The sequence below is a fragment of the Grammomys surdaster genome, unplaced genomic scaffold (assembly GCF_004785775.1).
Source record: "Grammomys surdaster isolate TR1022 unplaced genomic scaffold, NIH_TR_1.0 126113, whole genome shotgun sequence".
Taxonomy (NCBI): Eukaryota; Metazoa; Chordata; class Mammalia; order Rodentia; family Muridae; genus Grammomys; species Grammomys surdaster.
In genome coordinates, this window is record NW_021620921.1 from 1,446,983 (window position 1) to 1,459,288 (window position 12,306).

The 12,306-nt window shown below is 38.7% G+C and overlaps 1 protein-coding gene across 2 annotated transcripts in view; it reads right to left on the reverse strand.

Annotated features, from left to right (window-relative positions):
* LOC114611472 (cytochrome b5 reductase 4) overlaps positions 1-12,306 on the reverse strand; it is a 62,695-nt gene that overhangs the window by 34,883 nt on the left and 15,506 nt on the right. The window contains exons 5-8 of one of the 2 annotated variants that reach the window (XM_028756206.1): positions 7,706-7,735; positions 6,038-6,098; positions 4,461-4,518; positions 3,040-3,133 (exon numbers count right to left, since the gene is read on the reverse strand). In XM_028756206.1, coding sequence (XP_028612039.1) covers positions 3,040-3,133; positions 4,461-4,518; positions 6,038-6,098; positions 7,706-7,735 — 243 coding nt within the window. The remainder of the gene's footprint in view (positions 1-3,039; positions 3,134-4,460; positions 4,519-6,037; positions 6,099-7,705; positions 7,736-12,306) is intronic. The other variant, XM_028756208.1, reaches the window with a different exon arrangement.

Here is a 12,306-nt window from a genome sequence, read left to right on the forward strand (position 1 = left end):
GAGCCAAGTTCCTCAAATCTTTATATGAGCTCCTCAATTTGACTTCTCCTCTGCACCACTATAGTCATAACAAAATCCTATTCTTTAACAGTCACCCCATGATGTGGTACAGCCTCTGAACTAAGTTTCCTAATGTGTGTCTAGACAAGACTTTGATGGTTAGGAATTCTGTTTCTGAAGAATCTCATTTAGGACAGTGTGGAGACACTTGTTTTGGGAACTCCTCTCAGGACTGCTTTGGTGATAACTCTAGTTACAACTCAGTTGGAATGAAAATCAAGATAGGTTTTTGACTACAATGAGAACAAAGAAAATTTACTATTCTTTATATATGTATAAAGAATACACACACATACATATAAAGACTATACACACATATAAAGACTACAGACACACACACAAAGAATAGTAAATGCTGGCACAGAGGTTTCACTTAAAGTGCGAATGACTAAGGCTAGCTTTTCTAGTGTAATTAATCTCTCTCATAAGAGGCAAATAGGCTGTATGCTAGTAAAAAAAAGACAAGAATTAGGGGTTGGAGAGATGGCTTAAGAATGCTCCCTGCTTCTCTAGAGGACTCAAGTTTGGTTACCAGGACCCAGGTTGGACAGCTCACAATCACTTTGTAAGTCCATCTTTAGGGGATTTGATGCCATCTTCTAGCCTCTGTAGGAACCCACACACATACAAAGAGCCATACACACATAAGTAAAAACAAAACCAAACCTCTTAAAAAACTTCAATGAAGAGAAGAACTAAGCATTCTATAGGGAAGGACAGATTTCAAGAAAAAAAGCTTTAGACACAGTGGTTCTCAACCTTCCTAATGCTGTGACCCTTTAATACAGATCCTGATGTTGTGGTGACCCCCAACAACAAAATTATTTTCATTGCTTCCTCATAACAGTATTTTTGCTACTGTTATGATCATAATGTAATAAACATCTGATCTACAAGCCCTGTGGGGGTTCTGACACATAGGTTGAGAACACCTGCTTTAGAGGTTTGAAGTTACTCATCTACTGAATGAGGCTGGGATCGGGAATGGGGAGTTGGTAAAGAAAAAAAATAGTAAATTCTGACTGAATCCAGAATTAAAGGAACTTCTCTTCATTAATAAAATAAAGTAGTGAGCAGACTTCTGAGAGTTGAGAATTTCAACTTGTATTTTCTTCAACCAACTGGCATGTTTTTTTTTTAATTACATTTTTTATTGGATATTTTATTTACATTTCAGATGTTATCCCCTTTCCCCATCCTCCCCCGAAATCTCCTCTTCCTGCTTCTATGAGGACGTGCCCCCATCTACCCACCCACTCCCACCTCCCCACCCTCAAATTCTCCCACACTGGGACATCCAGCCTTCATGGGACCAAGGACCTCTTTTCCCACCTACGCCCAATAAGGCCATCATCCCCTACATATACAACTGGAGCCATGGGTCCCTCCCTATGTTTAGACCCTGGGAGCTCTGGCTGGTTGGTATTGTTATCTTTAAAGCATTGTTGTGGGAATTGGGAGTTGGTAAGATGGCTCAATGGGTAAAGGTGCTCTGCTAACTGTATCTTTTATTCTTCTGTAGCAATTCTTGTTTCTGAGGCTTACTGCCTCATTCTGCTAACCTAGGCCTAGTTCTGGAAGCTTCTAGCCTCTGTACAATCTAATTTAGGCCTAGAATGTTTTCAGCCTGAGACTTGCTTTCTAGCTCTTTCTGGACTCTGGCTGGCTGATCAACTCAGCTATTCTGGGTCAAAATTCTTCTCCATGCTGACTGATCCAATCTGGTTTCTCTCAGCTTCTACTGAATTGCTCTGCTTGGCCTCAAACTAACTCTAGCAATCTTTTCTAATTTTCTTGCTCCTTTTCATTCTTTGGCTCATTCTGTCTTCACCTTGTCTAGCTTGTTTTCGCTCTTCGACCTGTCGGTAAAACTCTTCCAGTGAAATTGCCTCCCCCCAACCCCCAGCCCACACCGCTCCCTCACATAGGTTTCATCTCACAAGAGTTGAGCATATCCTATCCTGTCAAAGCTTTCTTTGATTTTTCACTTTGTCTATCACACAATTAGACATCGCTTTTAAATATAAGTGCTTCCTACTACAAACTAACTTTACCTTCATTGTTTGGGATTAAAGTGTGTGCTAAGGCTGAGCCACACTACAACCAGAAACAGGTTTTCCTAGTACTCAGTCTTGGGGTTCACAGTATGATCAGATATCCTGCAATAGTGCTTGCAAGCCTGACAACCTGAGTTCCTTTCTTGGAACCCATGTAAGGGTAGAAAGAAGAAGACCCAATCCACAAAATTTTAACCTCCATAGATGTTATGTCATGGTACTTACACATCAAGCACTGATACACAAAAATAATTTATTTTAAAACACTAATATATATTTGCTATTGTTTGGGGATATTTTTATGTGTGTCATATCTATTTTCCAACTAGAAATATGTCATAGGCATAAGAAGAGAAAACAATGAAATCCTAGACTCAAACTCCTTATAAGTGAGAAACAGATCCAACATTTGGTATCTTTGGTTCTAGACTTCAGTGCTGACTTGTTGCTTCTGACAGACTAAAATCAATAAGGCTGGTCTGTGAGGAGATGGGCAACTGAGGGACACTATATGAACTTGCAGTCTAGGTGATTTGCTCTCTGTCTTTGACCTCCTGTGGCAGAGCTGGCAAGGACTGGGCATCCCAGTAAGGAATGCTCAGATGGTGACCAAAGGTTTCCAGGGACTTATTTATAGAAGTCAAGGATGACAGACTTTTATGAGGGATTCTGATCACATCTGATTGCTTTAAGTGTCATGCAATGGACAGCACAGTAGACTTCTGATTGGTTAAACTTGGAAAGGGGATCATGCTTTCAGTTTTATTAGCATGAAGGAAAACAGTAACTGTAAAAGGATCAGAAATGACAACCCAAAGCAGCCATAGCAAATAACATATTAGAGCATTCTCGACTGCAGAGCATGCTGTTGCCATAGTGAAAGGAAGCAAGCTGTTCCCATGAATAAGAATGCGGTACTCACCAATATGTATAAGGTAAGAATGATCCTTGATGGCTGCTTCTGCTCTCAAGGAGTTATCCTGGAGGTCAACGATTACTGAGTCTAAACTGATATTCTTAAAAGGAAGTACAGACAGGAAGATTAAAGAATGAGAACTGACCCCAACACCTCATTTGTGGGGTAGCGAGTGATGCTTTCATGTACTGCTTTATAGATCTCCAGCAACATAAGTATTACTCCTGGTTCTCATTTCTTTCTCAACCAAGGCAATTCCTACCCTTCTCTGAACATCGTAATTCAACAAATGTAGGACTAGCACTAAGCAGACATGTGCTCTGTTCAGTATCCACCATGGCCCTTGTCTTGAAGTCATGAACCCTTGAGACTATCTGTAGAGTATCTATTAGTTGCTCAAGGATATTTTTTTTTTTGAGAAACAATGTAGCAAAAAATAAAAATATGACCCAGCAGTCAAAATCTTTATCTATTTTCATTTTAGTTTTCCCACTACTGTGTGATGCTGGAGAAGTACATAACCTATTAACCTCAGCTATGATAAGTGTACTTAGGGAACGTCTTAGACGTCTTTAGTTTCTATGTAGACTTAGGAAAGTGTGTGGCACTTACTACTTATACATGCATTGACTACACAGTCCTTTAGTAGTTTCCCCTTTCCTTAGTCACTGCGCTTTAAACCCCATGGGAATTAATGCAGAGCAGATCCCAGCTTCTCTGGACCTACCCTCTTGGTCTTAGACTGTGAGATGAAGAAATGAGCTAGAGGGAAGGCAAGGGAGGACTAGTGGTGTGTGAGCCAACTCAGCTGTTATCAGGCAGAGAGGGTGGCCACTCCAGCACAGTGTTCAAATCACCTCTACAGGAGAGAGGAGGCCCCTGCCCAGATGAGGCTCTGCACTTTTATAAAAGTAGCTTGAATTCTTGAAAATTCCAGGGATTTTCTTTAGATTGCCTTTAAATCCACAAGGCTCAAATGGAAGCTCACCAGGTGTCAGACTATGTGGCTGAAAACATCTAATGGTGCCTCATATAGAAGAGGTGCCACTTAAAGACCCCATAAATGAATGAGCTCCCTAACCTTTGTTACACAGGGGCACCTGAAGGCCACTGACAGTTCAAGCATATTAAGTCTCAGCAGTGTAATCTTTCTAATCTCAGAAGAGTAATCTTATGGCAAAGCTAACTGGAAAGCACACACAATGCTTTAGTAGTTTTAAAGGCTACACAGCATATCTGTAAGACTGGAGCCAGAACACCTACGTTCCAAACACAAATTAATCCTTTTTTGTAAAATGGGAGACAGTGCTTTTTACCTTGAGATTGTTGTGGAGAATGAATAGGTTAATACAAAAAAAGATTGTGGAAAAGGGCCTTATATAAATAAGCCAAATAATTCTTACTATTTGTTTTCAATAGATGCTTACCTTTTGTTTGGTGTATATAACAATGGTGACTGAAGACTCTGTTTGGAACCAATCATAGCTGTAAGACAGTAAGAGTGAAAAATACTCAGAATGATGTGCAAGAACACATGAAGTCAATCAATGTTTAAAATCCACAGTGAAAAATATATTTCTCCAGGTAAAACTCTTTTCTAAATGGTGGTCTTAAGATGTTGCAGTTATCATGATATAGCTGGCATCTATCTACAAATTTAAATATCTATAATTCCATGTACTTAAATAAAACCACCAAAATGGGCAAAATAAAGGTGATATATTTTTCTACTAAAATCTTCAGAGTAATAACAGAATACATACATGTATTGTTAAGGAGCATGAAGAAATCTGCATGCTTATCACCTTCCTCTCTATAATGAAAATATCACTACTAAAGAAATTCATTCTTTAGCTGAGAAGATGGCTCAGTGGTAAAAATGCTTGCTGAATAAATGTGAGGACATGAGATCAAATCTGAACAGCCCATATAAAGCCTGATGCAGGACTACACATCTGTAATCTCAGTGTTCCTGTGGCAAGGTAGAAGGTGGAGGCAGGAGAAGCTCTGAAAGTTCACAGGCCAGTTGCCTTTGGCACATGTGGCAGCAAAGGACAGGGGAAAAAAGATCTTGTCTCAGACAAGGTAGAAGGTGAGGATCCATGCCCAAGATTGTGAAAACCTTCACGCAAACACTGTGGCACATGTGCATACACACAATTTTTAAAAGAAAATTCATTCTTCAAGGTAATGGGTCAGTAATGAAAGTTAATGGAAAGCCGTTCAAGTCTATACTGATCACCTATGTAAAGACAGCCACACAGAGGCATTCTTAGTCCCTTAACAAAACTGTCCACAAACTTATTTAACCCTATGTATAGTAAAGTGCTTCTGTTAGAGCATTAAAGACCAGTGGAGGGGAAAAGAATAACAAAAAAGAAGCCAAAGAATAACAAAAGAGGAAGCCCAAGTTCATCTAAGGCACCGTGAACAAACATTTGGTATTAATTGGTCAGTATTTCCATTAAAATTTATTTTTTAAAAAATACCACCAAAAATAGATATATAAAGATTGAATACCAAGATAAATGGTGGCATGGTTTTGTGATCAAATACGAACAAAAAAAAATGCTTTCACAGAATACTAACAACAGATACTGCTCAAAGGCAAGCCTGTAACCATAATATAGTGTGAAAAGGTACCCCATAAATCAGTAAAGCACGGTGTTAGGCATCTATATCTAAAGTTAATGGGGTTATAACAGTTTTTCCCGTTTCTATGTTTTCTAAATTTTCTACCCTGAATATACACTATATCATCAGAAAAAAAAAATAAGACAGTGTTTTAAAGTATTTAAAATGGATCTATCTTCGGTTGCTTAAAATCTGTTCATGGAACAGCTCCCTCTCCCCTGCATCTGAAAAATGAGATACTCCAGTTGGTTTGTGCGCTAAGAAAGACTGACTGGCAGGAAGCAGTAAACCAACTCTTTGGTTCTTTCCTCTACTGTTTGTGGGTTTGTGTAGACCTGCTCTCACTTTGAAATGTAAAAAGAGTGCATACCTTGGAGAACTAGGGCCTTCCCTGGGCAGTATGTCTGTCACTTGGCTCTTGGGAAGCATGCCTTCACAAAAACAAAACAAAACAAAACAGTAATTTATCTACATCATACTTGACTCGTTTTAACATACATACATAAAAGACATAAGTAATAAATATGCTACTAAATACATTTTCATAAGACACAGAGACCCTTGTCACCAGTATGTTCTTTATGTGCTTTCCAAAAGCTTGTTCTCTCCCAGTGGTAGTCACCACTGTGACTTATGATACCAGACTAGTTTTAAATTGATGGATATGCATTAATGGCACTATTTACTATATAGAGAAGGGATCATAAGACATGGTGGCCTTTGGTCTGGCTTTTTTTGTCTACCCTCATACACATCACAGTTCTAATGAGGCAAACCTACCATAGCACAAAGGAGATCAATCCCAGATACCTTTTAAAAATCAAGAGAGCAGCACAGAGATACAGCTTATGAGAAGAGAGCAATGCCAAACTTAACAGAATCTATCTTGATTTCAACATGTACAAGAAGAAACCATAAAACAAATCTTACATGATATCCTTCTGGGAACACGGGGGAAAGCCCAAGTTAGAGCAGCGTAAATAAGTAAGGTGGTCCAAAAGAACACTCTCCCTCTCAACAGTGCTAGCTGACAAAATGACGTCAGTTTAAGGGATCTGGGCCCTATTGCACAAAACTCATCTATCCCACTCAGGATTTTAATCAGCTGTTGAAATAATGACACAAAAAGCAGGCACATTACATTTGCAAATATAGAATTACCATATAGACTTAGCTGAGTCAAACACAGAAAGTTACAAAATACAAATATATACATTTGTACATAGGTACGTACACAAAACCAGATAGATATGCACCTCACTACTATACAGGATCCAAGTCACAACATGTAATGCTCCACAATGGAGCGTGCTATGTTTCACATTTAAGGCTCTCTTTAATTGAAACGTTAAATACAGTGCACCTGAGTAAAGATGCTGAAAGCCACATGTGGTAGGCAAGAGGGATGATTATTTCTGTAGCATCACAAAAGTCAACCATCAGATGGAGCCCAAGGTCAGCCTTGCATTTACTGCAGTCTTATACCATAACAACTTCAAACATCATAAATGGCAAATTACAGACTATTTTCTCACTTAAAAAGAAGGTAATTCTACTGAAAACCTAGCTTGTTAACTCTATAACTTTGTTTTGTAAACAGGGAGGGAAAAATATCTGATCTACAGGTACAATAACACAATTCAGAGGAGCCCCATGCATTTCATGAATCAGTCAGTATTGTCCACACCACACTTGGGTGCGAAGGGGGCAGTGCCAACCATGAGGATGTCCGTACTGCTCAGTCAAGCAGCAGTCTAGAATAACGAGCTACTGGAATCTGTCCTACACCAGAGGTGAACTCACATGCCTAAGAGACCACCTTAGCCCTGTCTTAGTGACTATAAGCATTTATGCATTGGGCTCAGAGATTTCATGGAAGCAATTATTTTACAAGGAATAGTTAAAATAAGGGGCCCATAATGTTCTAGTAAATCCCTTAAGTTTAGCTAAGCAACAGTAGCTTTCGCATTTTAAACAAACAAACAAAAAAAAATCTGAATACTCCAGACAATTCTATGTAGCAATTTATATGACTTACCATTTAAGACTCTCTTTCCTTCATGACAGTCTGTATTTGGAAAGGAAAAAGTCAGATAAGAATACTGTAACACTGGGCTGAAGAGATGGTTTAGTGGTTAAGAGCACTGACTGCTCTTCCAAAGGTCCTGAGTTCAATTCCCAGCAACCACATGGTGGCTCATAACCATCTGATGCCCTCTTCTGGTGTGTCTGAAGACAGCTACAGTATACTCATATAAATAAATAAAAAAGAATACTATAACATGAAAGAGATCATCGAGCCATTATTATTGGTGAACTATGTTGTTAAACTATGTCCAAGGATAGAAATGGGGCTATGACATGGAAGGTATTTCTTTCAAGTAAGTCATTTTAGTGGAGACCATTAGCCCATTTCTCCAGATAGGTAGGTGTGTGTGTGTGTGTGTGTGTGTGTGTGTGTGTATAAGCACACATACATATGTGCATCCCCCTCCCAGTATTTTGGTAAATTTATTTTTGACTACTTCTCCCAAGTGCTGGCAATCAGTTTGTGGACTCTGAGAACACATAGCACAGGTTCTACTACTGAGCCACATAACACATCCTAAGAGCACTTATACCCCAAGTTTTGTCTATGATGTCATATTTTAAATTCATATAAAGAAAACATAATTTACTAGTTATGTTCTATAAAATACAAATATTAACACTCCAAAGAGATTTTATTATCTATTATGAGTCTGTCAGTCTATAACTATATTGTAATAAGCATAAAGTCACCAAAATGAGGAAAATATGTTAAGATTTTCATATGTACATATTTTACAATTATTAGAGTTAAAACCCAGAAAAAATGTTTCAGGTATATTTTTCAGGATAGCAGCCAACTCATAAGAGTTTAATATATTTTAATAACTATACAAGTGCTACACAATTATTGTCAAAATAATCCCCTCAGCAAGTTGTTAGTAGCTTTAAAAAGTTTTAAAGAATAATGAACTAAAATAACATATTCAAAATGTCAAAGATGTTACCAGGTGGTATGCCCCTTCCTACTGGCCCCAGGACCCCTCACCATGTGGTTCTTTTTGCTTAATTTCCCAAGTGCTGGAATTACAGGTGTGTGGCATGCTCTGTTTTCACATTTTTTGTCTCCTAATTTCTAATAACCCAAACTCCCACAAATATCTCTACTTCACTCATCTGACACATAGTGATCATAATTAAGAAAACCAGATTGTCATCTTTCTCCCTTTTAAGCAAAATAATTCTATAACTGAAAGGACTCTTACAATATGCAACAAACTATTGCTTTTCTCTTCCTCAAGAATGAAAATAAGAGGCCAAGGTCTAAACTGATCCACAGCTCCTTGGCAAAGCCAGGATGTAATCTGTTTTCCTAAAAACCCCACCCTACTTTTCTTGACATGCTGTTGTCCAATACTTCCTAAAAACATACAAGACTTAAAACATGGTAAAAGTTGTACCTCAAATGGTTATTGCTTATCATTGCCAAAGAACACCATTTGCCATTTGTAAGGGAGCACTGATGTCCACTGCCTGGTCCTAACTGTCCTCCATCAATGTTACCTGGTATGGCTACTGCAGCTGTGACTATCTCTTTACTGAAGAGAAACAGCGAGTTCACAGTACTGCCAATTAAAGCCAGCTCCATGTATTTTAGAGCCAAGCTCTAATAAATTTCATTTGTCGTGAAAAAAAATCTGTTTAGGCACTCATAGATTTTGAAAATTACTCTAGGTAATGTGTTTCTAGGGAAAAGAATTACATCAGAGGATTATTTTGCTTAATGTACTCTGACTTCAATCTGCCAGAACGTACTGGATTTTTCAAAAGTAACCCCCTGTCCATTTTTTCATATAAGAAATTCCAGGATGAAAAAAGCTTCCTCTTAAATTATTTAAATTACCTTCACAATTATACCAGTCTAAGTTTTAAAAAGTTGGGTCATAAACTGTTTTCCTTTTTAAACACATTTATATTTGCATCATTTTAGTTGGGAGAGAAACTTTTTCCCTAAGAAGAAATTCAGTATTCTTTGTTGAAAACTAGTTACATCATTTGAAAGATGATACTATGAAAAACCAAACTGATATCCTTTCCATTTGGCTAACTGGCAATACTCTAGCCAAAGCCTCTCTTCTGAAGGAACTCAGCTGGTCAGAGGCTGACAGTCAGCTGTACTCAGTTCGTCAGCATGGTGGCATAGGGGTGGGGTGGCAGGGGGTGGGATCAGATCTTAAGTCTAGTTGTAATGACAGCAGCCAATTCACAAAAGTCTAATATATTTTAATAGCCACATAAGTGCTATATAATTATGGTCAAAATAATCCCCTCGGGATTATTAATCCCTGTTAGGAGCTTTTTAAAGTTTTAAAGAATAATAAATTAAAATAACATCCAAATTTTCAAATTGAAAGATGTCACAAGGTAGGGTTCCCCTTCACACAGGCTACTGCCAGGATTATTGGTTACTCTCCACAATCTGAAGGTAAGGTCTTATTGATGAATACAACATTTACTTATGTTATTAAACTCAGAGAAGTTGAGCTGGTGCCCAACTAGAAGTTTCATCCTCATTGACTGGCATTCATGGTACTGAAAAGTACTGTGCATACTATAGGAGGAAAAAACTTTATCATATCTCTCAGCCACTGTTGCAATCTACAACAGTGATCTGCCTTGCCTGTAAGATACACAGCTGCAAGTGGCACAAGTGGCACAAACATAACCAACCATTTTTTTTTTAAAGAAATTAAGGCCCACACTTGCCACTGCTAAAATAACCAAGAATCTGACACAAGCCTAAAGGAAAACCTACTGCTACTATTCTGTTCAAAGAACATAGCAATACAATAACTCCTAGTGATATATGACTATCTCTATAGAACAGTCATCAGAGAAGTTTCTTGCAGTAGATGAGAATTGACCCAGAGACCCACAACCAATCAATGTGCAGACAGTAAGGGACTTTGGAGCACTCAGTCCTGAATGAGATGTCTTTGTTAAATCCCTCCCTTAAAGGCTCATGGATCGATGCATTAGAGGAGAATAGATCATCAGAACCAAAGGTGATTGATGACTTCTAAGATATAGCTGTCTTCTGAGAAGATCTGCCAGAGCCTGACAAATACAGAGGCAGATACTTGCAGCCAACCATTGGACTGAGCACAGAGTCCCTAAAGGGGTCTCCAATGGAGGAGTTAGAGAAAGGACTGAAGGAGCTAAAGGGGTTTGCAACCCCATAGGAAGAATAATAATATCTACCAACCAGACCCCTCTAGAGTTCCAGGAACTAAACCATCAACAAAGGAGTACATATGGAGGGACCCATGGCTCCAGCTGCATATGCAGCAGAGGATAGCCTTATCCGGCATCAATAGGAGAAGAGGTCCTTGGTCCTGTGAAGGCTTGATGCCCCAGTGTAAGGGAATTTGAGGGCAGGGAGGTAGGAGTGGGTGGGTGGGGGAACACCCTCATAGAAGCAGGGGAGGGGAGATGGGATAGGGAGTTTTGGGGGGTGGGAACTGGGAAAGAGGATAATATTTAAAATGTAAATAAGGAAAATATCAAAAAAAGGGGGGAGGCAAGGTCTTCCAGACACAACAGGACAGGTACACATCAACTCACAGAGATTACGGCAGAAGACAAAGGATCTGCACAAGTTCAGGCCAGACAGGGTACCAGCACTGAGAGGGGGAAGAAGACACAGAATCCTACCCCTCTCCAAGAACTGATAGACACAGACTAGGGAAAAATCAGTTTTCTCCAATATAGTGTCACTAGGTATATCAATCACACTCCCAAGCCCAGGAGTAGTTGGCCAACACCAAACAATCTCTATGTTTTGTTTGTTTTGCAGACTTTTTTCTCTTATACATATTTCTGTTTTATTGGTTTTTTGTTTATTTGTTTTGAGTTTTGTTTTATTTAAGAGAGAGAAATGGAAGAACACACAAAAATGAGTGAGCAGGAAGGTAGGTGGGAAGAATGTTGTGGAGAGGAAAAACATAATCAAACTAGATTGTATAAAAATATTTTTATAAGTTAAAGGTCCCTTTGCTCACAAACATTGCTTATTTGCTCTGCAAAATTCTTGTTTTGCTTCCTAATGCCTCGCAAGTCATTTCAAATCATTGCCACTAATTCACAAAATACTCATAATCCAAACAGGCTGACTCCCCCCAAACTCTCATGGGTCCTGTCAATTAACAAGAATGTTCTTTTACTGTAACAGAACCATCTTTTCATGGTGAAACATAGCATCACATGCTAGTTTATACCTAATAACTGTAGAAACAAACTGAAAAAAAAATAGCCTCAGTGTTTATAAGTAGTGAAGTACAGGAACACTAGTGGCATTTCTAGCCACCCTCCCCCAACACACACACACATTGCTTAGATTCTAGCTGGTTGGCAAATTTTGCTTCAGTTAATTCCTCAATATCTTTAAAATGCTCATCCATGTGTGTAAATGTATGAAATATGAAAGTTGCCATGTGTGTGCATGTTGATGTGTGGTCATGGGACAAAGGCTAAGGACAGAGGACAACCTTTGGGCATTGGTCATACTGCAAAACTAATATATCTGGGTTGCAGCCTAGTCAGCCTCGTTCT